Raw genomic sequence first — 19,876 nt, 5'->3', positions numbered from 1 at the left:
AATGGTCATCGAGGGCCCGGAGCTCCTCCTGCTTCTCCTGGCACGCTCCGCAGAGGGATGGATCCTCGGGGTTGGCGGCCAGATGCCTCTCTAACTCTAAGACCTCCCGTTCCAACTGCTCTATCACTGCATCCCTCCGTTGGCTGGCGCCCCGGGTATAGTCGTGGCAGAAGAGCCGGGCGCGCACCTTCCCCAGGTCCCACCACCGCCACGCCGAGGGAAAGGTGCGCCTCTGCCCTCGCCAGTCCAGCCAGAACTCTCAGAAGGATGCCATGAAGCCCACATCCTCCAACAAGCTGTTGTTAAAATGCCAATAGGCTGGCCCCGGCCTCTCCGCACAGGGAGAGGCCATCATGATGGCAAGATGATGATCTGAAAACGGAGCTGGCCGAACGCTGGAGTGGGCCCATGAAAGGTGGAAACATGACAAGTAGATGCGGTCCAACCGGGAGTGGCGCAACCGATGGGCCTTCACCCGGACGAAGGTGAACATCAAGACATCATCTGGGTGGTGGTCGTGTCAGACGTCCACCGGGGAGTGATGTTTGACGATCTCCCGGAGAATGTCCGTGGCGGACAGGCACTGCTCGGTCCCTGAGCGGTCCCGCTCCTCGAGTGTGGTGTTAAAGTCCCCGCCCAGGATCAGGCACTCACGAGGATCCCAGGAGCCGAAGAAGGCGGATGCCTGCTGATAGAAATGCAGCCGCTCCAGGCCCGATGTCAGGGAATAGATGTTAACGAGGTTGACCATGAGCCCCTCCATGCGGACCTGGAGGTGCAGCAGGTGACCCGGCACAGCCTCGGCAACCCCCCGCACCGCGGGCCGTAGGTTGGGAGAGAACAGGGTCGCCACTCCAGCTGTATGAACTGTGAGGTGGCTAAAATAGACCCTGTCCCCCCTGGCTCCTGCCTGCCTGTCCCCCCTGCCTGCCTGTCTCCTGCAGAAAATCACAGAGTACCCCCCACCCCCCGAAGGAAGGAGAGCACATGGCACCTGCAGAGACCCACCCTACAGCCCTGGGTGTTCAATGTAGCGAAGATGACGGGTGCCATGAGGAGGGCTGGGGGGGATCCTCGCCGGCAGGGACGCTCGCGGCCCCATTGGGCCGCGCAGCAAACCGTGACCCACCCTGTAAGTGAGCAAGGAGTCACGGAAACCGTGGACCCGCAGGTAGGCTGCAGCAGCCTGCTTCCTGGTCCTTTTACGCACCCCCATGAGGGCCCTTGCGGCCCGGAGGATCTGATGAAAATCCCCTCCATCGCTGGAGTGCAAGCTGTACCTTGTTGCAGGAGCCACGGGCATCTTCTAAAAACTCCCGCAGCTCTTCTCTCAGCGTATTGGGGGGTGGGGGTCACTGATCTTTGGCTTTTCCCCAGTGGGGCCCTTGTCAAAGCCCCGTGGCCCACCGAGACGGGCATGCAGGGGGCAGACCCCCGATGTGGCGCCCAATGGGCCGGCGCCACATGGCCCGCCTCGATCCCCGGTTCAGCGGTGGCGGCGGTGGGAAGATAGCAGCCCCTAGTGGGTCGGGACAGGGAAACACAAAGGCCGCTCCCTGGGGGGGTCACCCTCTGGGAAGGGGAAGGAGACAGCCCCAGAGGCAGCAATAACATCATGGGAGGTGGAGAGGGCAGGGCTGGGGTCAGGAATAAGGACAGGGAAAGGAGCAATAGTGGGACCAGGGGCCCAAGTCACTGGGCCACTGGGGGGTGGCACCCCGCAGTTGGGCTCGGGGTCTGTGGGGTGGGAGGGGGGCTTCGGCGATGCCAGTCTCATACTCTAAGGTAGGTGCTGTGGTCATGGCATCCGTAGGTGGAGAATCAGTGATGGGGACCCCACCCGGGAAGGAGGTTGGCTGCCCCGCAACTACGAGGGATTTCCCTGGTGACTCAGGTCCCGGCCGCATGGCACTGGCCGTCACCTCAAGAGGCTTGGCGGCTGCTGGTGGGGTGCCATCTGTGGCCGGGTTGGTGGAAGAGTCCAGGGGCTCCTCGGAGGCGGGAGTGGAAATAGCAGTTTGCGGGAGGGTACATGGGGAAAGGGGAGCCAGGGCGAGGTTGCCCAGATTGAGGCCCGCTGGCAGAGGGTCGCCCTCCCCCTGGGTGACCAGGGTCAGACCCAGGGCCTCAATCGCTTCGTAGATGGAAGGGGGATCACCGTCTCCCACCCTGGGGTTCTGTCCGCAAGCACCCAAAGTGACGCCTGCCTCGGGGTTTGCAGGGGCTTCAGATGGTAAGGGGACAGGAGGGGCTCCAGCGGGGGCCTCCGGAGGAAGGGACTCCGGAGGAGGGGCGGTGGTACCCTCTGATGCTGCCACGTCTTCCCCAGCTGGCACTGGTGGATGGAACACACCCATGGGCAAAGCAGAAGGCTTGGCATCAGTGCCCCCCTTCCTGGTCTTCCGGGGGCCTCCGCATCGGTGGAAAGGAGCAGAGCTCGAGCCTTCCGCTTCCCCTGCACTAGGGCCCAGCCCTCCATGGCATCATCAGGGGGCTGGCTAGCAGGGGTTGGGTTGGGGGGCCGGGGCGATGACTAGGGGAGGTAGCAGTAGGGTGGCACAAGAGATGGAAGATTCCCCCTGGGGCAGGCCCTTTCCCGTGCCCAGCGGTATCCCGCCGCCCCCTCCTCCAGAGGTCCCGCCAGACCACAAGCAGTGGAGGCAGAGCTCTCCTGCTAGTCTGGGCGTGCTGGGGGAGGTACCCCTTGGGCCTGAGTGGGAGCAGTGGTGGGCTGAGGAGGAGGGGGCGGCTCTGGGTGCCGGACAGCCAGGGGTGCCGGCAATGATGGGGCCAGTGCCCTGCTGGGGCTCGGGGATCCCGGATGCTCTTTCTTGCTGGGCCAGGAGGTAGTCCTTCTGGACATGTCCTATTGCCCGGCGGAGATAGCACCAGGCCTCCCCTGTAGAATAATGCACCCGGTAGCGGGGCCCCTGGTAGGGGACCAGGAAGGACCCCTTGAGCGCCTCTCCGTCATGCGCCGCCGGCAACACTTGAAGCTGCACCTGCCGGCGGAACAAGAGGACGTGATGGAGGGCGGGGTCTTTGCAGGCCAGTGGGAGAGGGCTGATAATGGAGATGGGTTTCCCCAGGGTAGAAAGGGCAGGCAGCAGGGTGGCATTGGGAAGGAAGGGAGGGACAGAAGGCAGGAGTATGCGGCCACCCAGGTCCTGTAGCAGCTCCAGGGGGATGAACACCCCCCCCCCCCCAAGCCAGGCTCTTCTCTTCTGCCTCCTGGGCGGCGGCCTCCAGTGCTAGGAAGAAGACGACCTTTCTGTACATTTTGGAGGCTGCCATGATGGACATGGGGCCCACCACCCTTGCCAACGCCCCACGTAGGTCTCCACTTGGGGCAAAGCGGGTACCAGGAGGCAGCAGACAACGTGCTTCCTGGTTAAGGGGGGGAAGAGGTCCTGGCCACTGTAGATGGTGGTAGAGGCGGTGGTCGGGAGAGATGATATACTGCCAGGCATGGGGGCCACCCCCACCTGGGTGTACGCCTTGGGGGCCGGGGCACCCGCAGAGCTGGTGGAGGGAGCAACGGGGAGGAACGCTGCGGCTGGTGGCGGGGCCGTGGCAGCTGGGGCAGCCCCTGCCATAGAGGGCCTGGTCTTTTTGGTGGGGCCCTTACCCTTCTTTTTGCCCTGGCCCTTCCCGCCAGCTGGGGGAGCTCCCCCAGAATCAGAGGGGGCAAGGGATGTGGCAGCAGCGGAGGTCATCGAGTTGTCTGCCGGTGCCCCAGCGGGGGTGGTAACAGGTGCTTCAGCAGCAGCGGGTGAGGTGGAGGCCTGAAGGGTAGATGGGGCAGGGGCACCTCTAGGTATTTTGCTGCCCCAAGCACGGCAGGCAGGCTGCCTTCGGCGGCTTGCCTGCAGGAGGTCCCCGGTCCCGCGGATTCGGCGGCAGCCTGTGGGAGGTTCGCCGAAGCCATGGACCCAGCCGACCCTCCACTGGCATGCCGCCGAAGGCAACCTGCCTGCCGTCCTCGCGGCGACCGGCAGAGCGCCCCCCGGGGCTTGCTGCCCCAGGCATGTGCTTGGTGTGCTGGTGCCTGGAGCCGCCCCTGAGATGGGGGACAGGTGGAGGGGAGGCAGGGGGTCTGCTCCAGCGGTCTCTCCCACTGTGTCTCTCACCATAATGAGAGCGGGGGGGGAGGACAAACCGTGAAGGAGGGCAGGGATAGAGGGCAACCACTCCTCCCTGCTAGGCTGCAGGCAGGGGAGGAGGATGCCAGAAGAGGAGGGCTAAATGGGTGGGCGGGCTATCAAGGACTTGGGGTGGGGCATCAGTCACCGACTCGGATTGGAATTCTGGCTCCTGTAGCTGCACTAAGGGATCGGGGGATGTAACAACATGGGGTGGGGTGGGTGCAGTGATACAGGGGTCAGACTCAAACAGGGAGGGGCACAAGCGCATGGGAGGGGGCATGGGCACAGGAGGGGAGGGGCTAATCAGGGCTGGGGAGACTTCAGGGGGAGGGGAACAAACAGGTTGGAGGCAGGATAGGGAGACCCAGGGGCTGGCTTCAGGGGCGGGGCAAACAAAGTTGTAGATCGGGGTAGGCAACCTATGGCACGCATGCCGAAGGCGGCACATGAGCTGATTTTCAGTGGCACTTAACTGCCCAGGTCCTGGCCACCCCTCTGGGGGGCTCTGCAATTTAATTTAATTTTAAATGAAGCTTCTTAAACATTTTAAAAACCTTATTTACTTTACATACAATAGTTTAGTTATATATTATAGACCTATAGAAAGAGACCTTCTGAGAATGTTCAAATGTATGACCGGCACACGAAACCTTAAATTAGAGTGAATAAATGAAGACTCGGCACAGCACTTCTGAAAGGTTGCCGACCCCTGCTGCAGAGGGAAACGGGTGGGGCAGACAAACGAACTGAAGCTGGGGCTGGGGAGGGGCAAAGCCTGCAGGGGCAAAGAGGGTAGGCAGCAAGGGGTAAAGCTGGGGGCCCTGTTGCAAAGAGGAGGGGTCAGTCCAGGGGGGGTGTGTGTGCCCATGAGCGCTTGCACTTAAAGTCAACGTTTGGGCTGGCTGCTGCTGCAGGCCCAAATGGTGGAAATGGGCATGGCAAACTGGGCGAGCAGCTCAGTCCCGGAGGCAGGAGCTGGAGGCAGATGGTAAGCAGCCAGTGGGAGTGATGGAGGGAGTGAAGGGGGACACGGATGGACCAGGGGGCAGCCTCCACGCCACACCCCCGTGTCCCCACAAACACAGTCTAAACCCCCCACTACAAGAGCACAGTTTGAAAGTTACTCAGTCCTTAAGTGCCCCCTCCACGATGGTCTTCAGAGTCTCTGTGCGCTCCCCCAGCAACAGGTGGTCCTCTCCTCCTTGGGGCTCCAGCAACTCCCCAGCAGCAAACACAGCAGCTCCAGGTGGTGGTCTGGTGGCCAGGCAGGAGGGACCCCGCTCAGATGGTGGTAATGACCACAGCAGCAATGGCTTGGGCTGGGGTCCCTCACTCCCCTCTTCTGGGGAGTGGGCCAGCAGCCCCTCCCCCCTGGAGCTGTAGCTGGAGCAACAGCGGCAAGGGGAGGTTCAGCAGCCAGCCAGCAACTGGGTAGCAGAGAAGGGGGCAGGTGGTGGTGTCTGGCCCAGCCAAGGGAGTAGCTGGAGCAGTAACAGCAAGGGCCCAGTAGCAGCCACCCCCCCACCCTCTTCCTCCACCCTCCAGGCCAGAGGGCAGCAGCAGGAGAGTGTTAGAAGGGAGAGATCTATTAGTCCCAGATTAAGTAGATCCCTTTTCCCTGTGTAAGGTAACGGGCAGTTCCAGAGGAAGCAGGAACTTGCTGGAACCAATTAAGGCAGGCAGGCTAATTAGGACACCTGAGTTAAAAAGGAGCTCACTTCAGTTTGTAGTGTGCATGCGAGGAGCTGGGAGCAAGAGGTACTAGGAACTGAGAGTGAGTAGGTGTACTGCTGGAGGACTGAGAAGTACAAGCGTTATCAGACATCAGGAGGAAGGTCTGGTGATGAGGACAAAGAAGGTGTTGGGAGGAGGCCATGGGGAAGTAGCCCAGGGAGTTGTAGCTGTCATGCAGCTGTACCAGGAGGCACTCTAGACAGCTGCAGTCCACAGGGCCCTGGGCTGGAACTCGGAGTAGAGGGCGGGCCCGGGTTCCACCCAAACCTCCCAACTCCTGATCACACACAGGAGGAACTGACCTGAACTGTGGCTTTTACCAGAGGGGAAGGTCTCTAGACTGTTTCTCGACCCACATGGTGAATCTGTGAGGCGAGCAAATCCGCCAATGAGCGCAGGACCCACCAAGGTAGAGGAGGAACTTTGTCATACACTGGACACATCTTTCATAGATACCTATTAACTGTCTTCATGCATTTTTGTTTGAGACTCATCAAGTTAATTTGCATAGCGCAGTTGGGTACTAGAGTACCCCCACTCTCCAGACACGAAGAGGTATGTCATTGATGTGCACAAGAGATAAAAAAAAAAAATCAGGTATTAATGCATTTTGCTGCTAAAGTGGACTGTGTATCCTTCCATGGGGTACAGCGTAAGAATAAAATATAGGTATACAAAATGAATGATACTAGTACAGCATTGAAAAACAACTTGTAAATATGGTTGCTGCTCTGCTGATTCACAACAAGGCTGAAGAATGATAAGTACATAGAGAGCTTGGAAATGAAATATTAATCTTGACTAAGAGCAAGTTTTGTGTTTCCTTTACCAGGGTGTAGTTCTAGACCTGGTTAGTACGTCCGATTGTAAGCATTTAGGCCAAATCCTGCTGCTGTTACACAGGCAACTGAATTACCAAGAGTTGTGATGGAACAAGAGAAGCCTAATTTGGCCTTTAACTTGTAATAGTGAATATTAATATTTTCTTTTCTTTTTCTTTCTCCCCCCAGTGAAGAAGTTTGTAAACGAGGATTCACAGTGATTGTAGACATGCGTGGATCTAAATGGGACTCTATTAAGCCTCTGCTGAAGATTTTACAGGAATCCTTTCCCTGTTGTATTCACGTTGCACTGATAATCAAGCCAGACAACTTCTGGCAAAAACAGAGGACTAACTTCGGCAGCTCTAAGTTTGAATTTGAGGTAATAGCAAGATAGACAAATGTAGACTTACTGCTTAGTTCATGGGGAGTTTTGATCCAACTAACTCAGGTTTTTATTAAAAATAGTTGAGCTGAACCTTGGCGTTTGGACCTTGGAGAGCTAAATCAAGCTGCAGGACTGCAAGAAGTGTGGGTCTATTTTTAGTCTCATGTTAAAGCAATCTCTGTGTTAAATTCATGAAAAAGATATTGGCCTCTTCCTATGAAGGGAAGAGATTTTTCCACTTAGCCAAGGTAGTGGTAACTGTGTTAATACCAGTATGACATGCAAGGGAAAGCCGCCACCCAGCCTGTGGTCTTGTCCTCCCACTCTTCAATGGGTACTTCAAAACTTTAACCAAAAGAGTTGCCAAAAGGAGTGTAGTTGTTTCTCACGAAGCATGATGAGATGATAAATGTAAACATGAGACATTTTTAAGTGGTACTATTTAAAAACAAAAGTTACCTGTAAAAACCCATTGTGAACAAGAGACTGGGTTTCTGCAGGATTTAGTATCTTGCCTCCCAGAGGGTAAGATTTCCAAAGCTGACCTAAGTGCTCTCCTTGAAATGGAAATATATGGGAATCAAGAGGCTCTGCTACCTAGATTTGTGGTTTCTAAGGCCACATGTGCTTTGTAAATAAAGCATTGTGTGTTGCCTTGGTTGTTTTTAATGTTCAAAATACAAGCACAGAAAATACTAACTAGATGCTTTGAACTGTATTTTCACTGTATTTTCCAAATGCATCAGATTTGTGATTGCAATATTCTTCATTGTGTTTTTAGACTAACATGGTATCTCTGGAAGGCCTTACCAAAGTAGTAGACCCCTCTCAACTAACTCCAGAATTTGATGGCTGTTTGGAGTATAACCATGAGGAATGGATCGAAATCAGAGTTGCCTTTGAGGACTACATTAGCAGTGCAACCCACATGCTGTCCAGACTGGAGGAACTGCAGGATATACTGGCTAAAAAGGAATTGCCTCAGGACTTGGAGGGTGCTCGAAATATGATTGAGGAGCATTCACAATTGAAGAAGAAAGTCATTAAGGCCCCTATTGAGGACCTTGACTTGGAAGGACAAAAGCTGCTCCAGCGGATACAGAGCAGTGAAAGTTTCCCCAAAAAGAACTCTGGGTCAGGGAACGCAGACTTGCAAAACCTTTTACCCAAAGTATCCACCATGTTGGACCGGCTGCACTCAACTCGGCAGCATCTGCATCAGATGTGGCATGTGCGGAAGTTGAAACTGGACCAATGTTTTCAGCTCAGGCTGTTTGAGCAGGATGCTGAAAAGGTAAAAGGGCTGTGGGGTAGAGGGGAAACAAGCTTGCATCATCATCTGCAAGGTACTAAGGCTGGTCTTGCCTGATTTAAAAAAAAAAAAAAGTGCCAGGGAAAGCTGCAAAATATTCTCTAAGAACTACTAAGTACAACTTTCCATTGAGGTAGCAGGGACTGTTGTATTCAAAGCGGCTTTTAGTATTTTCTGAACTCAGTTTCTAATGTGGATAATTGGTGTTTCAGTGAACTTGATTAACTGTCACTCAAAACCCTTGTCACACAGACACTTCAGTTGCAGTAAGTTTATATTAGAATGGTATTTTTGCTGGCACAAAATGAATGTGCATGCTGTTAAAGAGTAATGTCCCTCTGTTGCAGCAGGATGAATGCAGTGATGGCACTTGCTCAGTCTGTAAGTGGTGAGAATGAGTTAAACTCTCATGAACTACAGGAAGGAGGAAAAGATGCCTACATTGACATGTTTGAGTCCTGTGTTAATTACTGGGCAAGGCAGATGTGCTAATTTCCTGAGATTCATTTTTAGTGGTTGATAATCTCTTTTGAAAAGAGTGCACACCCTAGCTGTGGGGAAGCCTAATGAATGGCCATAGATAGAACACTCACTTCACATTTGTGTTCATAGTATTACCAGGGTTTCTTTGGTAAAGGGTAAAATGTAAAAGCAGTTCTGCATCAGAAGATGTGACATAACTAGAAACTGATGACAATTGTATACCTGAACACGAAGCTTTCTAGAAAAATGGTAGCGTCTTCCTAAGAGAGGCTGAAATTAGACTGCCAAAACACTTGAAGAGTGGGTTTTGGCCCATTTTCTAAAATGCTCCTGGAGATGCCACTTATGATCTGTGACCAAAGGAAAATTATCAAAAAAAGTAAATAAAAGCTGTTTCTGCCGTGCAGGAACTGAAAAAAAATAAATGGTGCACATAGTGGTTGGGGAAAACTCTTAATTACGGTTACATTAGCGCAAAACCACACACATTCATGATGCCCCATATCTCTCAGAAATTTGTTAATTCAGTTACTCTTGCAGGGTCTGAAAGCCTACAAAGCTGCAAATTTCTTGCCATGATGATTTTGTACAGAGAGCATATGAAGGAAGAGTTAATGTTTAAGGCACCTAAATATGGCACTTGACAATTATTTTCCTTATTGTCTTACTTGAAAAGCTCCTTATTCATATTGTTAACTCCTGCTTAAAAGTTTTGGTTGTAGGGTTTATGCCAGTCACTCAGAGTTCTGTCTTTTCAGTCTCTGAGAAAAAAAATATCTCCCAATGACTGGAATAGGTGGGTTATGAGTTGATAAAGCTGAGATTGTTCACCTCTGGGATTTGCTTATATGGGTACCCATGCTCTGTGGTGATTGATGTTGTTTCTTTGTTCTTGTCTAGACTAGGAAAAAAGGTGTGGGTATTAAGTTATTAAGGGTGGGGAGGGATAGCTCAGTGGTTTGAGCATTGGCCTGCTAAACCCAGGGTTGTGAGTTCAATCCTTGAGGGGCCATTTGGGGAACTGGGGTAAAAATCTGGGGATTGGTCCTGCTTTGAGCAGGGGTATTTCTTTGGGGGGAGGGATAGCTCAGTGGTCTGAGCATTGGCCTGCTAAACCCAGGGTTGTGAATTCAATCCTTGAGGGGGCCACTTAGGGATTTGGGGCAAAAATTGGTCCTGCTAGTGAAGGCAGGGGGCTGGACTTGATGACCTTTCAAGGTCCCTTCCAGTTCTAGGAGATTGGTACATCTCCAATTATTATCTTTATTACCTTTAAGTAGATAACACGTGCTAAGCAGCTCAGCAAGTTTTAAAGGGATCACGCTAAACTTGTCTGTGCTAGCTAGTATGTTCTAATACACAAACCTTTTTGTTCTAGTCCAGATAAGGCCTTAAGACAGTGGTTCTCAACCTATTTACCATTGTGGGCCACATATGCAACACATGAAGCCTAGACTCTAAATTGGGTTTAAGCCCAAACCCCTTTCAGTCCACACAGAAACTAGTCTGACTAGGCCAGGAACCCTTCTGGACTTGGGCCAGTGTCTGAAGACCAAGTACTGCAGAGTCAAGGATGTCAACAGAACCTATGGGGAACTCCCTGTCTTCCTACCTCTTATGAGAAATTCATCTGGGTACTGGGAACTGTAGTGTGCACTGAGCACACAATGGTGCATGACCTATGCTGAGTGGGGATGGTGCCCCTATACGCCCCCAATCACAGGCACCGCTGGACGAGAGCTGGATGAATGGCAAGAAGTGACGCTGGTGCTGAGGCCGGTAACCGAAGAGGCTATGCCACTGGAGTAGATAGAGGATATCCTGGGTCCTTACTCAGAGGAGCTGTCTGGGGACAGGCCTTGGGAGCAGCGCGCTCTAGAATCGGCATCAGAGAAAACGCTGAAGCCGGACCCTGGTAAGCTTCTGCTGCCATGTCCGTTAATAATCCTCCCTTCCGTATGTCTATTATGTTATGAATACCAGCCAGGGTTCGGATGTGCTTCTGTTCATGGCAGAACCCATGCCATTCCCTTAGCGCCCCCCGCTTTCCTCCCACCGCCACTTGGAATTCAAAATGGATACAGTAAAATGAGGAAGAAAGTTAAGCGGTTATCATACTTTTTTTTTTTTTAACTAGTTAATGGCTGTTATAAGGATGGATTGGGGCCCTACAATTAACCTTACATACTCTTCCCCTCTAATACAATGCAACTTATAAATTAGCCATGCCCACACTGTTCTGTAAACTGAGTCCCCCAAAAAGCTGGCTATTATGTGTCCAAACAAAACAGCAATGTGTAATTTGGTCCATGTCTTTCAGTGCTGTTCTGGAGGAGATCTTCAATGACCAATGTTTTTTGTGTGAATAAAATACAGTCCACTGATGAAAAGTAACATCTTTTGACCTTGAATTAAAGCATCCACTTTGATAAAGTGGAAAATATAATAATTTTTAATGACTGGACAATAATGTGCTCTCCCTCCCCCCTACTCCCCTTCGAGACTCTTCCACCTCTGCAGGGCAAATACATGGCACTAGGAGCCTGGGGGAGTGGACCTACCTTCTGCAGGTAAGCAGAAAATCTGAGATGAGCTGGTGGGAGAGATTCTAGGTAGAATGAATCAGCAGATAAAGTTCCAGAAGCGCCCAATGAAATATCAGAAGGATAAGGATGAGAGAAGAGTGGAAAGAGAGAGACACTGCACAGTGTGAGCAGGGCTTGGCAGAGAGATTCATGGAGCATGCCTGCAGGTTGAAGGAGGAAGACAGAGTGCAGCAGAAGGAGCAGTTCAAGCTATTACTTTTACTCATGGCTACCACACTGCAGGTTCTACTGTCGCTGCCAGCTTTAGCCCCATGCCTTGAATTCCCTCCACTCTAGTGTGTGTCTTGCAGACTGTGTAGCAGTTCAGCAGTTGGCTGGATTATGTCACCGTCAATGAACAGCAGCACATGGAATGGGCAGATGTACCCTCTGGATTCATCCATTCAAGTCCAGTTGCAGCCCACAGGTATAAAATGCACCAGAAAGTCAAGCAGGGGACACCCAGGAATAGTTGGCCATGTCATTTGGTAACATGCACCTTTCACTGTTCTGGCACAGAACTTGGTAATTGTGTTGTATGTTTTCTGGGCAGCTGGTCTGCTTTTCTGGTTCTTATATTGGTATCTTACTATATGTATTAAATAAAATCTTGCTACTGTAGCCTTGTGTGGAATTCAAGTTTTACTATATGTAATCTTAAGTGGCAAACATTAATAAGTCATCACATGCCCATTCTCAGTAAATTTAATAATAAAAATTTACAAACTTCAGCGTAATCCATAAACTGAATTGAAGTACCTGGCCAATGTTCATAAAATGTATTAATCTCCATACATTTATGAACGTGTTTCCAGAATTGATATTACCAACACACTTAAAGAAAATCCCACAGCTGCCTTTCGCCCATACAGAGCATGACTTAACATAACACTTTGTTCCCCCTTTGTTCCATGGCATCATGCAAACCTGGTTTGTGGGCACACAAAGCCTCCCTCCTTTCTGTGGGACATCTGGATCCAGCACCAGTTAGGACAGATGCACTGTCTGGCTGTGTATACCAGTTCAGAAATCCAGGAGTGTCCTGAATCTACTAGAAGAGGTTTCTCTTGTCCTCCCAGGCATTGTGCAGTAACATTTGTAGTGCCTGCCACCTTTCAGTACTTCACAGTCCTGATCATCTCTCAAACCTCTGCCACAACTCCTCGCACAGTGATTTGCCAACTCTAAGCTGGTTAGCCATAGATCTGTAGCAGGCTGAGGTACTAGCTTCCAGATGGCTATGGTGACCTGCTTCTAGACTGGCCTGGCTGCCTTCATGTGGTTGTACTGGCACTGGAGGATGAGGCATGCTGATTGCATACCTCCAGGAACATCTGTTTCTTCATGCGAAAGGACTGTGCTTTGCTAGTCACCCCAAGTCGGTATGACAATGTGATCCTACCAATCTGTGCTGTGGCCCTGTTCCAGAAGTGCTGGTCTACATAGAGGGAATCTGTGGCTAAGGTAACAGACATGAGCAGCATCAGCTGGGTCGTGGCTGGCACATCAGTACCCCCTTCTGAGAGGTGCCTTTGGCAGCTCAGAAACTGCCACTGCAATGTCCACCAGCATCTTGTAGATGCTGCCAGTCCTAGTTCACGAATTAGGCAAAGCATGAGATGGAAAAGTTTCTCCGCCAAGTTGGAATCCATGTCGATGGCTCTGACTGCTGGGAGCATGTGGACTCAAAATTGCTTGGCTGGATGTGTTGGTGGTCTAAAACCATGCAAAGTACTTCCTGTCAACTTCCACAGACAGGTTCTCCCATAACCAAACTCAGCAGTTTCAGCTAGCTAGAGAGCTAGGAACTCTGGGATATGATGCTAAACACCCAGAGAAGCTGAAGTTCTGACTTGGGTCTGCGTAAAGCAGTTTGGATGTGCCAGCATGGTTGTAAGGTCTGGGTTTCCAGTGCAGTATGGATGCCCAAGCGCAGGCTTAGAAACACCAAGTCTGCAGGCATGGGTCACGCAGACCTGAGATTTTCTTCTAATTTTCAACCTGTTTGATCAGGTACGTCTGGATTGCCCTCACATCGAAGCTGTCACACTCTTGGCTTTTCCTGCTCCTAGCTCCTGACATTCAGCCCAGCGCTGGGGCTTTGACCACACTGGCGCTTTGCAGCGCCGCAATTTGCAGCGCTGGAGAGGGTGTGTTTTCACACCCTGCTGCAGCGCTGCAAATTTGTAAGTGTAGCCAAGCCCTTAGATGGTGGTTGGGAGTATAACTTGCATTTCCTGCATTTATGTTGAATTAAAAAACCTTGGCATTGTCATAATGTAGGATTTTGTGACTATTGTATTTAAGACAAAAATGGAAGAAGTTGTGATAGTATACTTGAACATATAGATTTTGTATAATTGCATAGGCTTTAAGCTGCACTGCTGTAATTTAAATAAAATGTGGCTAGGGCTTCAGGCAATTACATAACTAAAATTAGATTTTTGAGCAGCTATACAATTAGACTTTTAATAGCTTGTCTTAATTTTTTTTTTTAATTTAGCAAGCTAGCATTGAGAAGATTAGCAACATGAAAATGTAGATGCTTTATAATTGAGGTCTTTATTTGTGCATTACCTGTGAAATACCTTCACACTTCTAGTAAATGTTTTTTTTCCTCTGGCCCTAATTTAATGGAGCAGATTTTGCTGCAGCTAGAGTATGGGGTAAAGACAATCTTTGCGCTGAGATCTAGCACAGTGCTTTCAGCCCCCAAAAAAAGTCTGAGAAAACTGTGAGATGGTTAACACTGAAATTAACAAAGTAGCAAAAATGAACTGCAACTTCAGGCTTCATTATTGTAGTGTCTGTGTGTGTCTCTCGCGAAATCACATGTTCCTCGTTTATAGCTTGTCATTGCATCGTAAATGAGTGATCTCGTTGTTGTTTTTCTTGTAGATGTTTGACTGGATCACACACAACAAAGGTCTGTTTCTGAATAGTTACACAGAGATTGGAACCAGTCACCCCCACGCTATGGAGCTGCAGACGCAGCACAATCACTTTGCCATGAACTGTATGGTAAGAAACGTGACTTGCAAAACAGTTTATCTTGCACAGCTGTTGGATTTTATGGAAACCTTTACAGTCTCTGACGAATATCAGGACCATGTTTCTGTGCAAATGCATAGTGAGAGACAAAGAGTTTAGAATCTGAAGAACCGATGAGAGGGGAAATAGACATAGAGGCAATATGACTTTACCAAAGTGTGTCAGTTCAATGGCAGACCTATGGTAGAATCCAGGTCTCCTGGCCCCATGTCTCCCAGTATCCTGTCCATTAGACCACATGTCAGTATTGGTGAAAGTACAGCATACAGATAATGAATAGTTCCTGGGCAACTACTAGCAAGCAGTTCAGTAGTGGAGTCTCAAATATTGCTTTAGAAATTGCCAGCAACTTCAGAGAAAACGCGTAGGGCTTTAAATGAAGAATGATACTAGATGGGTGCACAATGTGGGCAGAATTAATTATATGAAAACCCATAAATTGACTCCAACTTATGCTTGAATGCTTATAAGAAATTTCATTGTTCAATGAAAGAGCCTGTCAGCTCAGTATTCACAATCCTCAATTTTTAAAGGGGATCATTTATCATTCTGACATAACAGACTGAAGTTGAAGTAAATGTTTTCTCATGGAATGGGTACTTACTATCTTCCAATGTGGACAAAAATGGATGTTTTTAAAAAAAACAGATTTTTTAAAGTTTAAATTAAATGCAGGTTTGTTTTTAAAATAAACCTATTTAAAATTAAACTTGGAATTAACCTATGTTAAAACCTTAACTTCTTTAAATTGAATAAAAAATAATTAGTACGTTTGCCTGCCAAATTTTAAACAAAGTTAGACCACAGAACTGGTGTCAGTTACTGGCTAAGCACCTGGAACCAGAGTTTAAAGTGCTAAACCAGCTATTGACATCAGGAGCCATTTCTGCAGATACACAGGGACTATTTTCTTGATTTCAGTTTATTCAGCTAGTTCAGTTCAATCACTAATTCAAAGCTAAGAAACCACTTGGGAGTTGAAAAACCAGGAAAGCTTGTTTTCATCTTCAGCTCTGGATTAAAAAGTAGGTACGAGAGGGTGAGATCTAGTAGTTCTAAAATGTAGGTAGGACATGGTGTTCAGAAACAATCTGTTTGGATCACTAACTACAGATATTTGCAGGGCCGCCTGGGGGGCGGGATGGGGGGGCGCAGCTCGAGCCCGCAGGGGCCCCCGCGAGAAGGGCTAAGGCTCCGCCCCCGCCATCCCCCTGGCACCTCAGCGCGCGCGTCCAAGAGCGTCCCTGACAGCGCTGCAGCCACGTGCCTCCAGCGGGGCCTGAGCTCCTCCCCGCTCAGAACCGCATGATAAGGGGGCGGGGCTGCGAGCTCTGGGCCCAGCAGCAGGAGCTCTGGTCGCACTGGAGCTCACAACCCCGCCTCCTTACCACGCGGCTCTGAGCGGGGAGGAGCTCAGGCCCCGCCGGAGGCACGTGGCTGCAGCGCTGTCCAGGGATGCTCCAGGACACACACGCTGAGGCTCCGGGAGAGGGGGTAAGCAGCCAGGGCTGGGGGCGAGGGGTTGGATAGGGAGCAGGGAGTCCCGGGGACTGAAGAGTCCTTTTACCTCTGTACTATAGTTACACTGTTGAGGTTTGCACCAATGTAGCTAATGCCCAGTCAGTGTTTCCATCACAATCAAGGTTTTAATGAGGGTGTTAATAGAATTTCTCTGCCTTGAAATTTGTTATGAAAAGATATAGGGACTAGATAGCCATGGAGGTTGCTGGACTTGCCTTTTCATCTCTTGAGACCCAGGACCAGCTGGTGCACAGGAGTGCATTCTTGGGGGATTATTAATGTTGCAACAGAACCTAGAGAGCTCAGGTAAGATCAGGGCCCCATGATGCTGGGCACTGTACAGACACCCTGCCCCACAACACTTCTTATCTGAATGGACAAGACCAACAAAGAAAGATTTATTTCCATTTTAGAGGTGGGGAACTGAGGCCTGGGCTATAAAATGACTTGCCTCAGGTGAGACAGAAAGTCTGTGACAGCCAGTATTGAGCACACATCGTGCAAACTCCAAACCAGCCCCTTAACCACAAAACCATGCTTTCTTTCTGGGGGCTCTCTGTTAATATTCCAAATCCAAAAAAAGCTGAGGTGCTTTTCCCTGCCACTGCAGACATTTACTCTCTCTCTGCATGTGATAAAGCATTGCTGCCAGAGATGACTCAACCCTGGGGCTCATAAAATACTTCTCAAGATTAAATATTTTGCTTGTGGAATGGAGCAGAATGGACCAAGCATTTGGAGTTTAAACACAGCAACGCACCCAGTCCTAGGACCTAGAGCTGGTCAGAAATATTCCGGTGAAGTGTTTCTTTGAAGTTTAGCATTTGTTGAAATACAAGTTTTTTGTGGAGTTGGTTTGGTTTCAGTTATACCTGCCTGGTTTTCTGCCAGGTCACCTGCTTGGCTCCTAACAACCCACCTGCCAGACTGGCTCAGAATCCAGGGCTCCATCCTCCCTATTGAAATCCTCTGCAAAATAGAATATCCTTCTCCACACAGCTCAACAAGGGACCAGTGCGGTTGGATGAGGGGCAGGGAGTCCCGGGGACAGGGAGGGGGCAGAGGTTTTGGGGGGTGGTCAGGGGAAGGGGGGGTTGGATCATGGGCATTTGGGGGTCTGTCAGTTTGTGAGGGACCCCATGGAGCCATTCTCTAGGGAACAGATAAATTCATGGTGGTTAAGTCCATTAATGGCTATTAGCCAGGATGGGTAAGGAATGGTGTCTCTAGTCTCTGATTATCAGAGGATGGAGATGGATGGCAGGAGAGAGATCACTTGATCATTACCTGTTAGGTTCACTCCCTCTGGGGTACTTGGCATTGGCCACTGTCGGTATGTTCTTATGTTCTAACCTAAATGAACCCAAAGTTATGGAGACAGATATGAGTCAAGGAAGCCAGCAGAGTATCAGAAACCTGGAAAAATCTCTGACTGGATGGGCTCAGGCGTTTGGTCACAAGCTGAGGTGGTTCAAAAGTTTTGGATTTTTTTTAAGCAGAATTTTTGTATTGTTTCTTTAAACAATCAAACACAGCAAGCAGCAAATATTTGGCCACATGCTTCTGAAACCCCAAATCATGTTCAGGTTTTGGCAGACTAATTTCAGCTTTTCAATTAAAAAAACCACAACAAATTTTGAAGGAAAGCAGACATTGTCTGTGATTTTTTTCCATTTTTTAGAAACCCCTAGTTTTTGATCCAAAAAAAGTTTTGACGGAAAATATTTGTCCAACCCTTTTAATGAGCTTTAGTGCCTTTTAGCGCTAGCTGATGCTGAGAACCAGTGATACCTTGTAAAGGTGACTTGAAAAGAAGTTTTCTCAAAACTGGGTTTGTGCTGAGATACGGAAGGTTTTTAAATGTTTATTTTTCCCAGGGCCCCACAAGGGCCCCCATGAGAATACAGTATTCTATAGTATTGCAACTTTTTTTTATGGGAGGGGCCCCCAAAATTGCTTTGCCCCAGGCCCCCTGAATCCTCTGGGCAGCCCTGGATACTTGCTTTGTTTAATAGATAGATAATTTAAATGACAAACGTGCTTAGATAAACCACGAAACTTTTTTCTTGTGTATCTAGCACTCAAGATAGTTTTATTTAATAAATTAAATAAAACTGTTTTGGTGCATTTTAATTGAATTTAAATTTCCATCCAAATAGAGCTCAACACAAAATAATCTAGTAAATAAGAAATGAATCATTCACTGTTTTCTAACATCATAAAAATGTAAAAATTGAGAATCTGCATAAATGTAAGTTGTTATATACTTGCTTAATCAAATGAATATAGATGCACTATATCTTCCTTGTTAGCAAAAAAAAACAACCTCTGCCAGATTTAGTGGAAAGGCTATATTTAGCTGCAGGTCAACATGTTTTAATTATTACCACCCAATCCAAATCAGTCTTGCTTTAGGAAAATTCCTAAAGAGTACAGATTCAAAATTAGATTAAAATCACTTATATAAATCAGTTTCCTGCTTGCTAATAAATCATTTTAAATTAGTGATTTAAGTTGCTTTGATTTTAAATCAGTCCAGCCTGTTCAGGACCAGCTATTCAGTGTAAACTTCCAAGTCTAGGCAAGTGGAAAGGGGTAGAAAAAAATAAATTATGTATACTTTTATATTGTAAACTTGATGAGCTTTTTCAAAAACAAGTGTGATGCTATTAAGAAGTCACACAGTTTGAACAATGAGGAGAAAACAAATTATTGAATATCTGCTCATTCAGAGATCATCTGTTTTATGTACTGAATGAGGCAGGGGTCCTGTGGAAAAATTAGTATGTGATCATGTAATAAAAGACTATAAGAGGGGTGGCCAAACGTACTGATCCTCTGAAGTTCCAGAGCTGAGGCACCTGAGTCTCCTGTCCCCATTGGGCAGAACCAGAGGTGACGCGTGAGGGGGCACATGGAGTCACGTGCCACCCCAGATGTTTGCCAGGTTTGCTGACCCTGCATGGTCACATGATGCCTCAGGGCCTCCCTCTCCCCCCTGCACTGCAGCTGTTGGAGCCAGCCAGCTGGGAGCTGTTGCTGTGGGGAGAGGCAGTGGCAAACAGCTGGGAGCTGCAGGGTGTGTGTGTGTGCGCGTGTGCGCGCAGGTGTTCAGGCTGCTTTTGCTGCTGTCTCTCCCCAGGGAACTAAAGGCAGTGGCCTCTTCCTGCAGCTAACACCTGGGAGCTGCAGGGAGGGGCCGCTGATGGTAAGAGGGGGTTGTGACTCAAGCTGTTGGGGGAGGGGCAAACCTTTAAATTGTGTTCCCCCCCCCGGCCCCGCAGGCACCAGTCTTCTCTAGCAGAAGCAACTAGCCCCACTGCCCTACACCAGGGCAGAAGCCCCACACTACCTCTCCTCCGCTGATAGGCGGAGAATCGGGGAGGGCGGGGAGGGAAGGAGGCTCCGCAAGCCACATTTTAACTGTAAAAGAGCCGCAATGTGGCTCATGAGCCACAGTTTGGTCACCTCTGCTATATAACTCCAATTTATGCATCTGCACAAGGGGGCCAAATAAAGATTGCACAGGCAACCTTAATTCTGGTATATCTGAACTTCTGTGTGTGTGACTTTGCAACCTTAATGTTCTTTCAACAGTCGTGTGTGTGTGTGTGTGTGTGTGTGTGTAATTTCCTACCTTTTAAAAAAAAAGCAAATTCCATCATGTGAGAGTATATTGACACCCATGTTATTCATCAGCAGGTTTGGAACATTTAGATCCGTGGGTCTCAGACTGTGGGTCACAATCCCATTTTAACGGGGTTGCCAGGACTGGCTTAGACTTGTTGGGGCCCAGGGCCAAAGCCCAAGCCCCACCACCCAGGGCTGAAGCCAAA

The 19,876-nt window shown here is 49.3% G+C and overlaps 1 protein-coding gene across 2 annotated transcripts in view; it reads left to right on the top strand.

The window, feature by feature from the left end:
* Positions 1–19,876, top strand: part of TRIO (trio Rho guanine nucleotide exchange factor) — a 452,008-nt gene that overhangs the window by 147,556 nt on the left and 284,576 nt on the right. For both annotated transcript variants that reach the window (XM_045004406.1, XM_045004407.1), the window contains exons 4-6: positions 6,890–7,082; positions 7,870–8,382; positions 14,367–14,489. In XM_045004406.1, the coding sequence (XP_044860341.1) occupies positions 6,890–7,082; positions 7,870–8,382; positions 14,367–14,489 (829 nt within the window). The remainder of the gene's footprint in view (positions 1–6,889; positions 7,083–7,869; positions 8,383–14,366; positions 14,490–19,876) is intronic.

The sequence above is a fragment of the Mauremys mutica genome, chromosome 2, assembly GCF_020497125.1.
Source record: "Mauremys mutica isolate MM-2020 ecotype Southern chromosome 2, ASM2049712v1, whole genome shotgun sequence".
Classification (NCBI taxonomy): Eukaryota; Metazoa; Chordata; order Testudines; family Geoemydidae; genus Mauremys; species Mauremys mutica.
This window is presented reverse-complemented; position numbering and strand designations above follow the sequence as displayed.